The following is a 21,200-nucleotide window of genomic DNA, read 5'->3' as shown; positions in this document are numbered from 1 at the left end:
GTTCATACATATAAAACACAATATATGTGATGGTACCTTATATATACATATGTATATATTTAAATTTTCAAGTTCTTATTTTTAAGATCTTAAGTTGATGCCACTGTAATGTGATGCTGCAATATCATCTATTATCTTTATTTAATGTTTTATTCACTTTATTTAATGTTTCATTTTTCTTTATTTAACACACACTTAATTTGATGTTTATATTCACTGTTATTTAATTTTTCATTATCTTTATTTAATGTTTTATCATCTTTATTTAATTTTTCATTCTCTTCATTTTCTTTATTTAATGTTTCATTATCTTTATTTAATGTTTCATTCTCTTCATTTAATGTTTTATTCTCTTCATTTAATGTTTTAATATCTTTAATATCACAACCAGAATTAATCCATATATAAAGCGCTCCGGATTATAAGGCGCACTGTCGTTTTTTGAGAAAATTAAAGGCTTTTAAGTGCGCCTTATAGTGCGGAAAATACGGTACATGCATTTCTGAGATAAATACAGAAATTGAAAGTCTCCGCTACTCTTGTCAGTAGTGGTGTCAAGGAGTCAAAAGCCAAGTGTCAGTAATTTGTCATACTTATTGATGTGAGAAGTAATCAATGTACTCATCTTTCTAATTCATAGTCCATCTGTAGCCTTCAGTAACCTTGTCCTGATATCAGTTAGCGTGTAGGAGGGCTAGAAGAAGGCAACCCTCACAACTATAGCAACTCAGAAAATGTGCATATTATCTTGACAACATTTTGACAACGTTATTTGTTGTATATCATGAACTCCTGGGGGCGCCAAATCTTGTTTGTTCCACTTGTGGTTTCCTTTCTGTCTTTCTGCTCCAATGGTTTTGCTTTAGCAGTGCATTCTCTCCCTCCCTCCTGCAAAGGCCAAACCACTTTGGAAGCACTGTGGTTCTGCCATGCTCCAAGAAGCTAGCCAGCCAGGCCCATCATCCTCTCTCACTCGATGTATGAATGAGTGTTAACCCAGCCATCCCTTCAGCAACTCCCAGGGCAACTCTTCATTATAAATAACTTTAACCTCTCTGATCTGCGCAGCTGCCTCCTATCACCCTTCTGCCAGACGTCTAGAAGACCCACATGAGCAAAAATGGCTGAAAAGTCAACCACCAGTCTTCACCGAAACCTCTACCCCTCGTCTCAAAGGGATGTTTACCACACAAGCCTCCATCCAATTTGAAGTTGTTTTTTTGAGTATTTAAGGTCAGTTCTTCTGTCCCCTTTGGATTAAGAGAATACTTTTTAGTCATATAAATGAAGTTGTGGTGGAAGTTCAACCAGGAGGGCAACCGCACCCGACACACTCCTAATCTTTCTCTTGCTCTGGCAAATCCTCCTCCTCTTTCTTGGCGTCTCAAGATAACCTGACTGTATAACATTAGACTTGAGGTATCATAGTTGAACTTATCTTACCTATATCAACATTACTCTGTTGGTCTCTTTGATTGAACTGAACTGCGTACCATGTGCTGGTTGAAAACTCTGCTGCCAGTCTTTTAATGGGCAACATTCAAAGCCTGGCAGCAATGGGCAAAAAAAGCATCACAGTTAATCGCAAATGTTTGTCTATTCACTTTTAAAGCACAACTTTTAAAGCACAACTATTAAAACAGAACATTATGATGTTCTGTTTTAATAGTTATTTTAATGATTTTACTTTATCATTTTTTACTACTTTACTACTTTATTTGCTTTCATTGTCTTGTAAAGCACTTTCTAGTACAGGATTTAAAATCTAAGTTTGGTATAACATGATCAGACTGACTGTGGTGACCTTTCCAGTCCAGTGCACACTGGGAATAAGTCATCATGGTCAAACCACAGTTATAATCAGCCAGACCAGTGTCTACTGTAATTTTTACACCTGAACGGTTTGGATCAACATGGCATAATAGGCATTTCATACTGCAATTTCTCAATACTTATCTGACAACATATATACTTATACATTTGTAGTAAGCTGACACTGGGTGCCCTCTGCTTTTAATATTGGCTTATTATGTCCAAAGCAACGTACAGTCTTTCATACATTTTCAACAGAAAAGTAATCATCTATTCTCTCATCTAGCTTCACATCCGTACATTTCCACACATCACACCCGGTTGTTGTCACGTACAACCACTCTCCACTTTTTACTGAGCCACTCAGCAGATCTACAGGAGTGATTTGGGCCGCCTCTATGGTAGTTCTTCAGGGAGGTGAGAGTGTTTCTCATTACTTTCCCTGCCCAACTTCTCTAAGGCAGTCTGAAGGGATTTAAACATTCCAATACAACTCTGCCTCCCTTACACCGAAGCCTGAAGTCACTGCGAAGTGCACAGACCGTTTATATCATGTCAGTATGTGTTTCTTTAACCACAGGTTAGCCCAAACATCTGGCTCAGTTTTGTTACCTTCAGGCCTGAGTTCTTGCGCATCCGCAGACGTCCCATCCACATGTCGGTCAGAAGCATCTGACTGCAGGTGTGAGCGATGAAATCTCTGTGTTTGGCCGCTACCGCCAGCTGCAGGCAGGTGGCGTTGCTCCAGTTCTTCAGCTCGTACGTCAGCAGCTTCATGGCCATCTGCTCATCCTGTTTATAGGACTGATCTAGGAGTTCCACTGCCAGCTGGCCAAACTCTCTGGGAAATTATATGCAGGACATATACAGGCACACTGAGACATGAACAGAGACAATGACACACTTTGTCCAAACAAAAAAAAAATGTAATGAATCTGGTCCAGGAATCAGTGGCCAAATTCTGAAGGAGATTAGATTATTTGCAAACAAATACTTACACACACACACACACACACACACACACACACACACACACACACACACACACACACACACACACACACACACACACACACACACACACACACACACACACACACTTTGCATGTCAACACAACACATTGGCATGGTCAAGGCCTTACATGACAAGCATATCTAATTTATTTAGTAGATGCAGACACATGTATACAGCAAAGAGGGCCAAAATTCTCCCTGGTAATTATGTCTGTATCTTTTCCAAGGTGAATGGGGTTGTTCAAGTTTATAATGTATGTATAATGCATGCTGAGCAAAGGAAGCTTTGTGCAGATTTCAAAGTTGCGACTACAGAATTACAGAGCTAGTATGACAAATTTGTTTCTGTTTCTGTGAGGGGCTTTTTACAAATGACTTATATGATATATCAAGTAATATAAAAGGTGAATATTCCAAAAGTATTTGCAGTTTGCTTACAAGTGCCTGGAAAGTAAGACCAACTCCCTACAGAACGTAGGAATTTCTGAAAGTTCTTCCACACATTTCACTTTTCACATGTTCACACAAATATCCCTCGAGGTTATACATACACACACAGAGATGTGTTTACAAACACTGCATATGTAAAGAATACATGAAAATATAAAAATGTATGTAGATAAATGAGCTCCTCTAAGAGAGTCAGCAAAATTCTCTGTGGAAAGTAAACTCAAAATATGCCAGCTCTAAGGCTCCTCTTTGAAAATGTATGTAAGTACGTGTGTGCGTGGGGAGTTTTGGTTGGTGTGGCTCCGATTCATTTGCAGTATCTAAAAGATTTCCTCCTAATTAACAGTCATTTCCACAGCCAGTACTTCCATCTCTAGGTGAATACCTTCATCTCAGATGCATATCCTAAACTAACGAAGATGCATGTTACCAGATTTTTGTATCTATGCCACTTTCATCGCATAGGAGCCTGGAGCAGTCTGAAACCAGTCAGTTTGCAGGGAAGAAGGCATGTTAGTGTGTTTGTGTGTGTATCTGCGCATAGGTGATGGAGTGTGCAGGTAGATGTTCCCGTCTAGACTCACCACTCGACTTTGCATTAATCATTTAGTGCAGAAATGTTTCTGTGAGAGAAGTAGTGCTCAGGACTACAGTTACCACTGAATTTAAACATAGTGAGAGATGGCTGAATATGTGCACATGTTTCGTTTCACCCACCTGGAGTTGTGGTTTAGTTCCTGGGAGATGTCATCCACCATGTCGTTCTCGGAGGCTTCGTGTGCCATGGCTTTACAAAGCTTGCATGCTACCAAGGCCTTGGCCATGGCCTCTTCGCCGTGCTGCCAAAAGAACAGCGCCATCTTCTGACGTTTCATAAGCACGGCCCACACCATGAGCTCATGGAAGGGGAAAGGGAAGTGGTTGATTTCGGGGTCGTCCAAATCGATGTCTACTTCCTCCTCTCGCTTGCGTGTCGTCTTCTGGCGGCCTCTGCGGATTGGCATATCGTCCTGGTGCAGATCCAGAGCAAGTTAGTTGGGGGGGAAGAGAAGGAGACAGCTATGTAGATATATATATTTTGGAGTGACTAAATTGATGCTGAACTATTAATGTATGTATTTATGTAGTTCTGGGTTCTAAATCAGAAGCGAAACCCAAGAATCTAGATCGTACCCTTGACTTTATCTCTAAAGGACTGGCCCTGTGTTTGGCCACATAAGTCTCATGTCCAGAGGGGTCATATCACCCCGCGAACATTTTCACCTTGTATTTTTTTGGAATTGCTCACCCTCAACATGATGAAAGTTAGTTGAATGCAGAAGCAAAATCAGACTTTGGTGGACACAGGTGATAGGACAAAGTGCTACACACAAAATATACATAACAGGCATGGTCTGATACACTTTTAAATAAAATCTTCTCATACTCTTTATGTCTCCAGGTTGACTCCCTGTCTCACTGCCAGTTTGTGTCTAAATGTCAGCAGGGTGACATTGATCTCCAATAATTGCACATTTTAACAGTTGAGGTCGACTGACAGTTGATCAATTACAGAGATCTGAGAAATGATTTTCAGTGGTTCTAAACTGTCTGCTTACTATCAGACAGATTGCCTGGATATGATAACAGTGCAGTAAATTACACAGTATTACTAGAAAGTGACCCTCTATTTATAGTAGTTTGTGATGTTATGGATTTTTAGAAATGATTGCAGAGCCATATATGTATGGCTAATATGTCCAGGTTGCCATACTGATTGAATGATAAACTGGATTACAAAAAGAGAGCAAGGCATTGAGGTAATGACTTTGACAGACACAAACAAAGAGAGAACACACACTAACGGAGACGGATTTCAAAAAGGCAGACATACAAAGGAATGGACAGCCATGCACATTCAATATAAATACCTCTGAGAAAACTGTAGACACATACTCTGATAAAGGCTTTATGATTTGGATACTTCATGGCTTGTACACCATGGATACACGGTAGTACACAAACCATGTATTATGTAATCCTGTTAGGGCAGCCATTACCAATTCAGTTAAATGTAACTGGGCTGCTCTGACATTTATTATAAGAGTTATACATTTATACTGTCTGGAGCCATGAAGCAGTCATGTAGTCATACATTTTTTTTAAATTTTTTTTTTAATTTCATAAATCTGAGAAAAAAGGAAATTCAAATATATTTTTTACAAGGTAGTGCAAAATTAATTATTAATGTTATCTGACAACGAGCCTTCAACTGGCTCAAACGTGTATACAGATTGCCAGCAAAATAAATAAAATATGCCTCAAGGTCTTCCTTTCAAAAGACTGTAAGGCACACAGCACACACTTAACGACTACTTCTGCTGAAAAGAACCTGCGGAGTGACTATACAATCAACACGTTATGAGGAAGAAGAGTGTTTTAAACGAGGGAGAGGAACAGTGAAGCAAAGACTGAATAACAATCTTGATGAGATCATCACTCACCTCCATCCCCAGCAGTTTCAGGGCTTTGGGCTAGAAAAGCGACAAAAACATAAACAAGCAGAACAAGACCTTGTCGAATGCATTTTATAGAGTAATTCACTCTATAAGCACAACACAGCACAGACTGACAGACAGACTCGCTCAAATGAGACCGGAAATCTGCTTTTATACGGTAAGTCACTCACTTTCAGTTTAATGTTTTTTCTGCCACAACAGTTTGGTGCTGTTGTGATTCACAATATGGTATACATACAGCAACAATCTCTTACGGTTGCATGTTTGCATGTATTAAAAGCGGAGTGTATTTGTGCGTTTGGTACAGTACTGTGTATCTGTATTAAAGCAGGGCATGTATGAATTATGCATTCATGAGCCATCATCCGAGTTGGTAAAAATAGCTCAGGTCTCCTGTGGGGATTTTGATATCTGCATCTATTTCAAGGCTTTGTTCTTAGTTAACATGTTTGTGTGTGTGCACGTTTATTTCAACTACAAAATCACAGTAAATTGGAACTGACTCTCTCTCTCTCTCTCTCTCTCTCTCTCTCTCTCTCTCATTTTGCCTCTTTGCTCAGTCTCTGTCCCGTGTCTTTGCTTTCGCTTTATCTGCGTCTTTCCAGCTGCTTTGTTGCTGCCATGGCAGACATTCAGTGTGATAAACAGGCACATGAAGACTCACATACACACACAAACAAACTCACATACTCAAACATACAAACACAAAAGTGCTCAACTGAGCAGGAATATGGTGTTTCAGACAAAGCTGTTTATACTTCTTTTTTCATCACACCTGTGGCGGTGTGTGAGGTATTGAGGCAGAATGAGAGAATTATACATCTGAACATGAACATAGAATATATAATGTGCAGAATGTGTGGTGTAAAACACACAACCACCAACAACTACAGCTCATGATTTCAGTGATCAGTTCCTTCACTTTGGTTGAAGGTGTGATAATCAGTGAGATGAGTTTCTGTAGTCATTGATATGAAGTGTGTATTATATTGGGGTTATGATGGCACATGATGAAGAGCAACTGCTATTGATGAATGATTAGTTGCATCATGTGTCTACTCGATGAGGACATGGAGAATAACAGCAGGATGACCTTTATGTATAATTTGTGTGGATTTAGTGACATTTAATTCCCTAAAATAACGTTTTCAATGTGATTTTATTTAATGGTGCAATTTTTGGCTGATATGAAGATTCATATATATTAATAAATATTATTATATACAGTATGTTGTTAAGTCATTTCTGCCATCCCTCCTCCAAAACATCAAGGGTCTCCTGCTCAGGTCTCCTGCTCATTCAGTCATGTCACAACTAACATGTAAATGCTAATTTACTACTTGGATCAGCAAGGTGAAGTCTGTCCTTGAGTACACAGTCCCTTATTAGGATTTCATTATAAAACCTAATTTGCACATATTATTCATATTGCTCTTATCAGGGCTAATTTGATCATGAGGCTAATTTTCCTGATACTGGTCCTTTGAATAATGACGTAAAAAAAATTCCCAGACATCAGTGTTAAAATGCATTAAATGGTGGGATGAGAATCATTTACTCACCCTCTTGGGTCCAAAGAGGTTGTGATAGAGAGTTCTGAATCTCTTCCTGGTGTAGTTACACCGATATGCCCCGCCCATGAGGTATTCTATGACCAGTCCAATGTCGATGAGGCTGATGCGGTAGTCCGGGGGCAGATTTCCCTAGAAAGCCATACAGTGTTAACAGGCAACAACCCAAGCCACCTGATTAATAAAGGGGGATAAACATGAGGGATAAAGTGTACCAAAACATACACACTCACTTCACAAAATCCATATCAAAGTGTTTTTGGCTATGAAAAGAAAAACGTGATTATCTGATTCACCTTGAAGTAGATCCAACTGAACCCTGGATATTCTCGCTTGGAAAGAACACACAATGTCAGTGAGCAAGAGCAGGGGAAATGAGACACACATCAACTCTCAGGTAAGATCTCTCTTCCAGCCTCTTTTAATAAACTGTCATCTCAACCAGACTGTGGTTCAGTTTATGTATTCTTGCATTTTACATTCTTTAAAACCATTTGTATCTTGGTTTGAACCTAGAGATTTGCAGCTATTTCTCCATTCTTGTGATTGGTTTAACCTAAAACTGGTTACAGTGTCAGGTGTGGTATTATTGCTGAAATAATAATGAATCATTAAGCACAAAGCTGTTACTTGTTCTCTTACAGGGGAGGAGAAAGTGAGAAGAGAACCAAAACTTAAGTGCAATTTGATTCATAGAGAAAATAAAAAGACAATTACAAAGGGCTTGAAAATAGAATAAAATGATTCGTTATAATTGCATTTAGGGAAATAATGAGATCTTCTCAGTGAGGTTCAATGCAGTCTTGAAGAAAGGAATATAAAGAGATAGTGGTCAGGTGTCATTAGCCTGGAAGAGAGGGGCAATAGTGTGGAAAGACAGACAGACAGACAGCTACTAATGCTGGAGGCTAGAATCATTATCGAAATGGAAGTTCTTTCACGTGAGGAGGATGACTATGTCAACTCTCGTGGCTCCTCCTTGTGCCCTCAACATCAACCCCAGATGCTGCAGTCATTATTCTTACCCCCGCTGTTCTTTGAGATACACCAATTACCTTACATTTCTTTACACCTCTCTCGCTAGCTCCACTACTCTCCAATCAGATGTGTGATCCCAGAAATACTCTCTGTCCTACTGATCCCTATCCTGTCGTCACATCCAAAGACTCATCAGTTCATTGGTGGCAAAGCCTGGCAAAGCCCTGAAGGCCATCTGATACACTTTGAAGTAAAAAGAGCCACAGATACTGTTTGTCTTCTCATATGTCCGTGGCTCAAAGTGAACACACAAAGCTTCACCTCCTCATACTCATGTTTATAGTTCAAAAGCACTAGTCTGCGGTCAGCCGAGCCCTCTCCAATTCCCTATGGTGGTGAAGCTCAAGCTAATAACTGTTTGTTTACGCCTGGTGAGACCACATTGAGAGCTTAAAGCGCTGCTGTTTTTAATTCTGCAGTGTAGTTAGAGAACTTTGTTAAAGCTGCTTAAGTTGCTCTCCTGAAAAGTTCTCTACAACATAACCACAGCATTAACTAAAACAACTTAAAGGTGCTCAATAGAGAATTCAGAGAATATAATTTATAAATTGCCTCCACATCTCTCTCAACATGGAGACAGCTGAGCTGGCAGCTAGCAGTTAACCGTGCTAACAGTGCAAACAACTGTAACATTGCTGAAAGAGCTTAAAGTGATTACCTGAGGGGAAATTGGAGGCCGGACGCTATGCTTCTGTGACAACGCTGTGGGTTATGGCGGTATTAGGACAACAGCCATTTGCTAACCATTGGGATACACCAGAGAGGCTCACATGCAGTAAAAGCAACACATATGCATGGCCTGTCTATGTTAACTCAGGTTACTCTGTTGCACAACCTGGCTGATCTGGTTCTCATACTTTTTCAGGCTTTTAAAAGTATGGATGAAGTTAAAAAAGATGGTTAGTAGGGTTTTAAAAGTCTTGGGAATCTTCAGTTTCTTGAGGTTTTAGCAAGGAACGGTAGATCCTACCATCAGGTAGACAATACTCAACTATATTTTTACATTGCAAATAGTTGTGTGCTGCTATATCTGAATATCAAATTTAGCACATTTAAAAATAATTAGTTGCTTTTGTTATGTATACTTTTGCCAAACGTACCAAAGATTATGACAAGAATGTTCTATTAAAATATATAATGCAATATAAACTAAGATAGTGTTCCCACGCAATAATCATTCTGGCCCATTTCTACTTTCAATTAGCAAAAAAAGCTAAGAAGAAAAGAAAACACCTGTTACATTCAGAGTTTCAGCTAATATCCTGATATCTGAGACACAAATATATTGCTACCAACCTTTGTCCACAAAACTGCATTGTTCATTTACTCTGTAGGAAAACCAATTTCTGCTTTGGCAGCTTTACTCTACAAGCCAATCTCTGTGATATTCTGTTTACTGACTCAGCCTTCACACAATCTAATGAATGAACTAGATTGAACCTGAGAGTAGCCTCCACCGGCCCTTACAGCTGTTATTAGCAAAACAGCAAAAAATACAACCTGTGAACAATCCATAGAGAAGAATGAGAACAAAAACAGCTATGACATGGTGGCTCAACCTGAGTGATGGCAGTTAAATCTAATTAGCATCATACTATGATACAACAACGAGACACAAACACTCAGCTACACTATGGCAATTACACAAAGCTCTGCAAAAACATGAGGATGTTATGCCATGCACTACGAGCTGTATGTGTGGGTGTGAGTGTTTTGCATGTGTGCAAAGCGGCGTTGTTTGGGAATAATAACTGCATATTCTCTCTACACCAACTTGAGCTAAGAATTGTGTTTAAAGACAGTTAGGAGGTAAAGGAGGAGTGATTACAATATCAAGCCTCTTCAGCGACTCCCAGAGGAGCATGCGGCATTACTGTAATCAGTAACATTTTAATTAATGAACATCTCTCAATGCTAATGGTGGTGTTGCTGACCTCTCAATCATCTCTCAACAGTGGGATCAAACCTAATTGGCATGCGGACAGTCATGTGCTGAATTTAAAGGTCTTGGTTGCTGTTCTTTATTGCAGTAATCATCAAGGTCCGAAGGGAGATGTGCAGCAAAAAACACTGTATAGTGTTAAAGTGTTTTGGCTTAAGTACAGCCAAAACCTATACTGAGCGAGAGGATTCCAACATTTCATCGTCTTAAACATGTAAATAACTTGATGAGAAATAAAGTCTATGTTAGGCAAAGGAATGTGCAATATCAATATTAAAAGAATCAGATGATACTGCATATCAAAAGGAACACACTTTATACTGTTTTTAATAATACAAATAAAAACAGAGATTTATAAATTGTGTCTACTGAGTTCTTCCTTCTCAGCCTCACAGCTGTTCCACTGCGCACTCAGTTTGTTCAAACTCAAGTTCTGTGGATAAAGCAGTTTTTAATACATGTAGTGTTTGTTTACAATGGTAGTGTGTACCTTAGAGAAAGCACAAATTAAAACAAGTACATTGCTGAAAAGTCATGTGAGGGATGAGAGTCGTGCATAGCTCTACACAGCCACTGCAGCCCGCAATTCCAGCTGAAAGAGAAATGCCGGCCTCTATTTGCAGTAACAGCAACTAGGGCTACCGAAATGTAGACACACTAATTGATGCAAATAGAGTTACAGCACACAATGCAAAAGAGCAACTGAAACTATGTAGTTTAAATGTGTCTTCTTTAATATACTCATTCAAGCCAACATTCCCATACAGTGAGCCTGAACAGCCACGGAGCTAAACGGAACGGCGTGATGGTCTTACCTTTTTGACATCTCTGACGAGGTGGTAGAGCGTGTTGGACGGTCCATGTCTCTGTTGGAAAAAAGAAAAACACAACACATAAGTATATTATGACCATCACCGACAGAACCTACAGTTCCTTAGGACAAAACTGACCCTGCTTACAATATTGTTAAAACCAGCACCATGTTTTTTTTATAGGTACCCTTTCAGTCAATATTTTAGTTTGAAATTGTTCCCTGGTGTTTTGCAAAAGATAACAAAACTAGTATTTACAAACCATTTAATGTGCAATTTATTATTACCGTGTTGTAGAGCTCCTCCAGTCTGGAAAGCGTGAGGAAACGGTGCATACTGACTCCATTTTCAATCAGCAGCTTGACAAAGTCCACTCTGTCCAGAACTAAGGCATCCAGCATCGCCTGCTCCAGGGAACCGACCTAAGGCACATAGGATGGAGAAAACATATGCTGACAACACCATACACAGCACACACACTGCATACCACCGATACAGGATCACTGCAGGGAAATAAATAAAGATTGATCAACGCCATTTACTTAAACTACAACACGATTATTATAATAGGATTTCACATAAAATGTAAGTGGAGCAACATTAATTATTAAACAATTATATTTGTTTCTATATAACTCTTCCGTAGACCAAACATAATAACACAATATAAATAATATTTGAAAAATGTATACATGAAATCTGCAAGGAATGCACACTTCTTAATTATGATCACAGATAACCAAAGCAATCCTTGATTATTACTTGCAACCATTTGTCCGGTGCTGAAGCTTTCACCCACGACTGATCCTGAGCTGCCCTCTGCATCAAAATTGCCCATTAACCCTGACAGTATTTTTTTACATGATGTTTTAGTCACGTTTCAGGTCCTCTAGTGTGAATGTTAAGCATTCTGAGGTACATTTCTTGAATGCATGCAATATCAATTGTATCAAATATCAAATATTATCAGCTGGTGAGGACAATTTCTGGAAACCAATCTCAGGTATGGTACGTTTCATAATTGAGTTGCATTGCCAAAGAGCTTTTAGGCAAACAAACAACATTTCTGCTGCAGTATGTTTATTCTTGTTTATGTTGTTTATTGTTCTTTCTTACAGGCCACTGCTGTCCGTAGATGAAGATCTGACTGCGGGCGATGTCCACTCTGTTCCAAGCCAGAGCCAAACTCAGCTGGTCAGGAGCTGAAGCGTTGGCACCTAAGAGAGGATACAAGTGTGTTGAGAGACAATGTCATGTGTCTGGAAAACAAGGTTGCTTAATCACTACAAATTCAAAGATCCAAGAACAAAGTACAGTACTAGTATTCATTAGCTGTTGTACTTTTCTATTTAAATGTTAAAAGAGCTTTAGTCTTTACTGCTTATCTTATATTCTCTTTGCGTGCTTGTACAGTTTACACATTTTCCACTACTGGATGCTATTTCATGTCGTTCATGTGGTAGACAGAATCATTATAGATTCAATATTCAAGATGGAAAACTTTATTGCCATTTCAACATACAATAGCTGATAGGAATTTGGTTCGGTGAGATCACAGAAAAAACAGCTCACAAAACAAAAATCTCACATCACATACAGTAACTGCCTTGGGGCATGAAACCAGCAGCAATACCCTATAAAACAAGTGTTCCCATGGAGATGCTATCAGCGCCACAAACCAGCTGGGATGTTTACCATTGTATGCATATCCTTACTGTGTCTTATAGACAGAAATAATAGCAGCACATAAATTAATAATAAGAAGCTAAAGGCACGAACTGCCTCTGGGTAAGTGCTGTTGCACAAAAAGACAGTTGCTAACAAGTGGCTAAATGGGAGTACACAACGTCATCACGTCGTCTAGTCTGCCTTTAAAGCTTCGTTGTGTTTAGTCTCGCACATGCGACCATAGTGTAGATTAGGATTGAGAGAACCAGAACATTGTTAACTTTTGGGATTAGCCTTTGAAAAATACATCATCTCTGCAGCACTTTATAGCAACATGACTCGTGTCGCCCTCTATTGACCATAACAAAGTCTTAATTAGATGTTAATGTGGGTTAAATTAAATGAGCAAGCTGGCTAGCAAGGCCTTATGCAGAGTCGCAGAGATGGTTTGCGAAGCGCGGAGGGCTGCTTGGACGTGCCGTGGACCTCCTGAAAACTGTGACTGAGGCGCCAGAAACTAGCAGAGCGCGTAGGCGAATATGAACCAGACATGCAGACCATGATGCAGACTCATCTGGTGAACTAAATGTGTAGAGGGGAGGATGGGAATACCAGAAATTAAGACATTTTAATACTTTTTAAGGCCATTTTTTAGTAGATGTGAATTGAAGCCATTTAAGCTTGATAAACACATACAAAGAAAAAATACTTTCTGGACAGATCTGATTTGCTTAATGTAACACTGGATGAAGTAAAGGCAAGGGGAAAAAACAAGATTCAAGAGCACACTGACAAATAAGGATACAACAAAAGTGTTGGATTGCATTGCTAAAAGAAGTAATTCTTCATCTTCTTCTCTCATCTTCACTTCTCTCATCACTGTAATAGCTTTGCAGCACATCATTGCCGTTTGGTAAAGGACATACTGTCGGATGTAAATCTTCCAACATTCTCACAATGCAGGGCTGGTTTGTTTGGTAAGTGTTTTCCTTGAAATTTATACTTGTTAACCTTTATTTAATTTTGCACACATTTTTTATTTAATTAAACACCCTGCAAAATGTATATATATATTATACTATATATAATATTTTGATGGGGTTTATGACCATCTTAGCCTAAAAACATTTGTGAAATATGGCCCTAGTATGTACAATAATATCTCCTACTTGAGGTGTTTCTAAAAGGAGCGTATACAACAGTGATACAGTATTTATTGTATCACTGATACGTCTCAAACACTTCATCCAATAGACAAAAAACTAAGAGGCAGCATAAAATGAAATTGGGAAAGAGGGGGACAGTAAATATAAAACCAAACCTCTCTTTTCAGAGCTGATCAACACTTTATGGTACAATGTTAAATAGCTTCACCGAATAACCTATTGAATATGCTGCAATAAAGTACTGTTTTCTCTCTTAGTGGCTCTTGACCAGTGAGATCTAACAAAAATGCAGTGTGCTGTTCATATTAATAATTTACCTGCGCACTGGGAGGAGTTAACCAAAATGAGAAAGACGAGGAAACAATTCATCTTGGCCTTTAGAGAAATTCCCTGTTACATAAAGTACAGTGATAATCCCTTGTGTATCGACAAGACTGTGTAATTTTTAATAAGCACAGAAGTATCATCACTTCACACCGTGCTGTCTCTGTCTTAAAGCCCTGTGCAGCATTACTGGAGCTTAATGGTGTGAGTTCAGACAGAGCCCTGCTAATAAGATCCAGAGTCGACTAATAAGCGCTCTAGTGGAGATATGTGTATGTTTAAAGGCAGGGTGGTCTTGTTATCAGTGGCCCGTGGTTTCACTCAGTCTGCCTACAGGGAGGTTGAACTGCAGCCAACTGACATTAGGGACCCGATCGTCAAGATATCTACTACTTCAGAGAAGTAGACAATCAAATACTCTAAACCTCCCTCTTTCCCACCATGTGTCTTTTGCTGCAGAGTCCTTCCTGTTGCCATACAGGCTCACACACTCACTCGTTTTATTCTTTGTTTCCTTGCTCCTGCTCTGTTCTCCCCTTCACCGTGTATTCCTGACTGTGCTGTGCCTTGTTGAGCTGCAGGCAGTAGCTTAGTTCTTCAGCGAAGGAGTCTAATCCAGTGTTTTAAAAAGCTCTTGGGCAGGATGTGACTGATTTGATTTTACACTAAAAGCCTTAACGTGTCTCATTCACTCATTCAGATGCAGAATGAGACTTGCATGTGGAATGACCCTCATGTTGTTAACCATAAAGGACCGCCCCGCCTCTTTCATCCTTTCACTTCTAGGATTTCCTCCTTTCCATTTCCTTTTTCCTATTTTGTCTTTTCCTTCTTTGATTTCAATTCCTCCCTTCACTCATTCATCTACATGCCATTCTTATCATGATGTGAAATGAAATTAATAGAAAGGGGATATAAAAAAGTGACAGAAATGCAAGATAGAGACAAATGGAGTCGATAAAATACATGAGTGAGACATAGGTACATAGAGAAAGTAAAACGCCAAGAGAGCAAGTGTCTGAGACGAAGATCAGGGAGTGATGCATGGGCCACAGAAATCATACATAAATTATGTAAAACGAGTTTCTCTAGCACTCTCTCCCTCTCCAAACTTGTCAGGTCTGTGTGGAATGAAATCTTCCTCTGATAGTCAATCATATACATGTGCATGAATGTGTACCTCATGTGTTCACATGTATATGTGTGTGTTTGAGAGAGAGCATGCCTGCAAACCCCGGCTGGCGGTGTAGGCGTCATATTCCTTGAAGGGGCAGTAACAACCGTGATCAATATAAGCTATGGCAAAACCAATCAAAAGTATGGATCTTTGAATCCTGTGTGTGTGTGTGTGTGTGTGTGTGTGTGTGTGTGTGTGTGTGTGTGTGTGTGTGTGTGTGTGTGTGTGTGTGTGTGTGTGTGTGTGTGTGTGTGTGTGTGCCTGAAGGGTTTGGGGCATGGGAAACATTGAAGTGGGAAATAGGGTAGAGGATGAGGTGCTTTGGTTTAATTGCTATGTTTGCACTTGAGGAATCTTCAATTTTGTAACTCAATGTGGTCCAATTCCTTGCTTTCATTGCATAAGAATTAATAACAGTGTAAAAATGGCAGCCGCTGCTAGCTGTCTTGCTCTCTCTATATCTTACTGCGTCATACTTTAGGTGTGTGCTGCTGTTACTTTGCTGATTATTTATTTTATGTGCAGTGAGATTTGCGGAGGGGGAAACCAAGCTATATATAGGCATTTCAATCACTGTTTGCCTGTCTGCAGCTATTTAAATGCCCCTTGACGGCTGTGTAAAGATATTAAACTTTAACTTTGGGATGCTGGCCAAACTGTAAGCATTGATGTAGTTCTGAGAAATGAGAAGCTGATGTGGTATAATAGCATATAGTTAGGTCATAATGTCTCATTCAAAAGTGATTGACCTCAAGGGGAATAAATTTGTTAAATGCAAATCAAATTGAAAGTATTGAAATGTACTCCAAAAGAGATTCAAAGACACAATACATTTCATCAATTCATTGGTGACACTGAGCATCTTCCATTCATTATTTGTCTCTGGCCACACAGTTAATGAGCAGCTGTGTTCATACTCATTGATTTTTCTGCAGGTGTTGTTGTGATAATGGGGATATGTTAGCATACAAAGTAGGAGACCTGAACTCACTGCAAGCTTGTCTGCGATAGTTTTAATAGCTGGTAGGCCACTAGAGCCACAACCTCCTCACAATTTAAGGAATAGCTTGATATTTTGTGAAATACACTTCTTGCTAAGAGTTAGATGAGAAGATGGCTGTACAATAAATATGTAGTTGAAACCAGCAAAATTGTGTGAAAAAAGCACCTCTAAAGCTCTCGAATGAAACTGATATCTTGTTTGATCCAACTAAAAACCGAAAAGTGGAAAAACAACAGAATGTTTTTTTTTGTTGTTTTGCACCAGAAGTGCTGGAAAAAGTGAAATATTTAGCAAGTAAAAAGAGCCAGGAGTTAGTGGAACAAGTTAGTGAATACTGGACTTACGGTATATTGGGCAGGCATTGATAAGAGGACTCAATGTTTCTTCTAAAACTGTAAGGAAGCAATTGTTTTATAAGCTAATGTAATATAAAGACTTAATGCTGCAAGTTTGCTTTGGAGTCTTCCTGCCACGAAATTATACAAAAATTGCTTAATGAGCTTTAAAATGGAAAGAAATAAGCATAGAAGTTTATGTTTTATTCCTGAGCTATGAACTGCAAAAGTAAAAACATACTTGTGTGCTTCGAACATGAACCCAAACTGGGACAGTGAGAGGAATGCTTTCTGAAACGATATCACCCTCCATTTATTATTATTTATTACGATACCCGGCTTCGGCAGTCGATGTGTCCTTGGGCAAGACACTTAACCCCAAGTTGCTCCTGAAGGCCATCGGTGTGGACTGGATGATGAATGTTAGTTAGAGTCTGATGGTGGCACCTTGATGGTAGCCTGTCATCAGTGTGTGAATGGGTGAATGATATGTAACATACTACTGACTGTAAGTCGCTTTGGATAAAAGCCTCTGCTAAATGACTGTAATGTAATGTAATTTATGTACAGAAGCTTCCCAATAACAACAACATCCCTGGAGGGAGACAGTGAAATGGAAGCCATTTACAGTACTGTACATTTTTGCTACAGCACACGCACATAAATGCACACACCCACCTTTAAGTAATGCTGTGAGGATGGCAAGGTCAATGTCCTGATGACCCTCCGACCCCATCCGGAAAACTGTTATCTGAGAGACAATGAGAGAGAGAGAGACAGACGCAGAGAGAACAGGTGAGAAACGGTGCATTGCTTCTACAACAATCCAAATTGTTTAAAAGCTAAGTTTGTTTCTTGAGAGAGAGCGCTTTTATTTACTGGATTAAACGGCTTCACTAATAATGCTGAGGTGCGGGAGGAGAGGAGAGGTATTGTCTGGCTCTGTTCTAATATACTGTATCTCCTCTCCAGCCTCTCTTCTCTTCTGGTCGGGAGGGAATGAAGGGATTCACTGAGAAGGCAACCGAGGGGAACGGGAGTAAAAACATAAAAAGGGACGGATCTAATTCAAATTTGACCTTACAATGCTTTCAATTACCAAAGATCAATTTGCTCTTTTTCTTTTGCTGTGCCAAACATATTTTGGATTAGGCTTTAAGGAAAATATTTTACGCTTTGGCCACTTTGAGTCTTTGTCTGTGTAGTCTGACATGTCTTTTAGCTGCATTTTTTATGTCCTGCGTGAGATGAACTAATGGTGCGCTGGATGAAAGCCAAATTCTGCTAAGAGGGAAATCAGAGAAATGGGGCAGCTTCTCTGGATTCTTTTGTTGCTGTAAAATAAAGCATGCGCATGTGCATCCGTGTTAACATGTGTGGGGCATACATGCTCGTATGTGTGCATGCATGAAGGGCACCTTGTGGATGTCGTCAACCAGAAAATGCGTGTTCGGAATGTCTGATGAGCTATTCCTCTAATCCTTCCCTCCACCCTCTATCTCCTCCCACCTCCCTCTCTTCCCTGCAGCCCATCTCCCTTCCCATCTCCCCCCTCTAAATGGCTTCGTTTCGTGGAGCTCTGGGAATCTGCAGGCTTTGCTGCTGCTGCTGCTGCTTTCCCTTAGGCAATGCTGCAATGTTGTGGGTTAACCCTCCTCTTTCTCTTTCTATCTCCCTCTCTTTTCACACAATCTAAATGCACAAAAGTAATTGGATTTACATTCATGATTTACAGTATCTTTTACGTTTGCTCATTTATCATTTCTACACTATATGCTGATGACACGTTGGCTCCTCCCTGAGAGAGAAACAAGTGTGGCGCCATGAAACGCAGGGTTAGGCAACCTAAAATACAAACTAGCTTGACCAATCTCACACAACTATGTGTGCAAGAGAGTTTTTGGGAAATGTTTAAGAGCCCTCTCATCTGAACGCCGAATGACCTCTTACAAAACCATTGACAGTTGCACTGCCTGTTATTTACAGGCAGTTTGGATGACTTTTTCCCCCTCCAAGCCACTCTGCCTCTGATTGGCTAGTACTCGTTGCCTTCTTGGCAGAATTTGTTAAGCTTATTGCTGATGAACAATATTGGTGGAGGATTCAGTCACTAAAAAGGGGAGTGTGTGTGCGATGCTCACTATCAGCCTGTGTAATCAAAGGGACTTTCTCCAGGTAAAATAGGAGTGCAATGGGATGTGAAGGTATTGATTATGGACTTCATGAACAGGGACACCAATGAGTAGCTGGTGCAGTGTGTAATGGCCTCATGTGCTTCTTTGAGTTAAGTTATAGTGTGAGTGTGTGTTTGAATGGTTCAGCCAGTGGCTGAATTATTATTTGCTAGAATGCATCTTTGCCTTCACTCTGATGGATGTTAACAACACATTTACGGAGCCATCTGTTGAACACACATGCAATGATGTGATCTAACCAAGGTGTGTGTGTTTAAATATGTGTGTTTAAATATGTGTGATTAAATCTGTGTGTTTAAGAGAGGGTGTGTGTGCTCTTACATAGAGAGCCTAAAATGATTACATAGCTCAGATTTTCTAACAATGACAGCTTAAGACATAACTATCCATAATTTTTTAAGGGTGTGCTCATGAGTGAGCCTAATTTCACCTAATCAGAACAGAGAGTTCCCTTACACACACAGACACACAGACAAACAGACACACACACACAACACACACACACACACACACACACACACACACACACACACACACACACACACACACACACACACACACACACACACACACACACACACAGCTCTTGGCTGCCTTCAGGACAAAAGATGGATGACAGTGTAATAGAAGAAAGATGATGATTATTGAAGACGTTTGCCATTGTTTCTATTCTCCCCTCCCTCTACAGGCTTTATCTCTACTCCCTTTCTTCCTCCCATCATCTTTCTGCCCCCCACCTGCAACAGCTAATTTAACAACATCCTCCCACTGGCATGCCCCCCCGACTCCCAGCCTCACATCATTGCCTGCTTCCTCCTTACTTCTTCCTCCCTTTACCCTTCCTCCGTTCACACCTCCAAGGTGACCCTGTGGATATATGCTACCTGTTATCGCTTAGGCTCTACAATACAGAGGCTAAGCAACACAAACCGCTATGACAACTCAAGGTTGTCATCGATAAGTGTCTGCACAAGGTAAACAGACTGCCTCTGCCTCATCTGTTTTTTTCCTCTTGTACAAGCAAAGGAGCTCTCGAGTACTTACTGTGAGCAAACAAGTTTATTGAAAGGGAAGACAGAGCTTTGTCGTATTTTTGTACTCATGGCGTAAACTCACCCATCCAATGTACATAACATTTGCAATGTGTTTGGTCAATACTGTATCCTAACATATCTTAAAATTCGGAATGAATTTTGGCCTCAACACTGACAATCATCACCTCAGGGGTCAACATGCCAGCGACAGGGCACTGACTTGTGTCTGTCACACTCAATCTCTCTGTTGACAAGAATAGAGGAGAGAGGAATAGACCGGGGATGATAAGTATTAGAGGGAGACAAGTGTAGGCAGGGATCAGGAGGAAAGACTAGAGACAGCAGGAAAGAGGAAGCATGTGTAATGCAAAGGAAGACAGAAGGTGGGAGATTTGGTGTTGACAAATTCAAGACGGATAAAAGACATGAAAAAGGAAGAGGCATTGCAATCTTTCTCAGTGTGACTAGGATCTGTTGGAGGATTCCCACATCTTCAGAGACCCTAAGCTACGAGCTTAGTAGAGGATCAGGAAACTGCTCTTCACGCTGCAGTGAGTCAAGCTGATTGGAAAACATTCATCTTTAATATCATTTAACAGGCAAAGACCCTGCTCATGCTGCTACACGTACATACTGTACAAGACCCCACGCTACTACTCTGTACTCCATACATTTACAATGGTTAGCTAATGATTTCATCTCTGTGAATTTGAGCATAAAATATTTAGATGCATATTTATTACCTCCTGGAATAAACCATAAACCAACAGGGTTAAGCAGGACAGCCAAAGCAGAGGAAAGAGAGACATACGTTTCTCTATTCATGAGATTCTAAACTGATAAACTGCCCTGCTGATAATCACTCAAGGAATTGTCTCTCATCTAGAATATTTCTCTGTTTGTGGGTCATACTTGCTAATGTACCCCATTTTCACTAGTGCGCTCCCCCCAAACCATTTGTTGTTTCCTTTCTCTTCTTGACTCATTTCATGTGCACTTCCCCCCCCTCCCCCTAAATCTGTCCCTCCATCTCTCTCATGGTCCATTGAAGTCACTCTTCTCCTCTCTTCAACTTCCTCCCACTCGTTCTTAGTTTCTCTCGTCAGCAAAGAGGAGGAACATTGCAGGTTGGTGGTTCCTCCTCAATATTTAATCCAAATT

The 21,200-nt window shown here is 40.0% G+C and overlaps 1 protein-coding gene across 2 annotated transcripts in view; it reads right to left on the bottom strand.

Annotated features, from left to right (window-relative positions):
• The window catches only part of trpm3 (transient receptor potential cation channel, subfamily M, member 3), a 127,257-nt gene that overhangs the window by 15,764 nt on the left and 90,293 nt on the right, over positions 1-21,200 (bottom strand). For both annotated transcript variants that reach the window (XM_054611584.1, XM_054611585.1), the window contains exons 9-16: positions 17,489-17,561; positions 12,254-12,354; positions 11,425-11,559; positions 11,141-11,191; positions 7,337-7,477; positions 5,760-5,789; positions 3,994-4,286; positions 2,425-2,653 (exon numbers count right to left, since the gene is read on the bottom strand). In XM_054611584.1, the coding sequence (XP_054467559.1) occupies positions 2,425-2,653; positions 3,994-4,286; positions 5,760-5,789; positions 7,337-7,477; positions 11,141-11,191; positions 11,425-11,559; positions 12,254-12,354; positions 17,489-17,561 (1,053 nt within the window). The remainder of the gene's footprint in view (positions 1-2,424; positions 2,654-3,993; positions 4,287-5,759; positions 5,790-7,336; positions 7,478-11,140; positions 11,192-11,424; positions 11,560-12,253; positions 12,355-17,488; positions 17,562-21,200) is intronic.

This window comes from Anoplopoma fimbria, chromosome 13 (genome assembly GCF_027596085.1).
Source record: "Anoplopoma fimbria isolate UVic2021 breed Golden Eagle Sablefish chromosome 13, Afim_UVic_2022, whole genome shotgun sequence".
Lineage (NCBI taxonomy): Eukaryota > Metazoa > Chordata > Actinopteri > Perciformes > Anoplopomatidae > Anoplopoma > Anoplopoma fimbria.
Note: the sequence above shows the minus strand (reverse complement) of the source record. Positions and strands in the feature narration are given on the sequence as shown.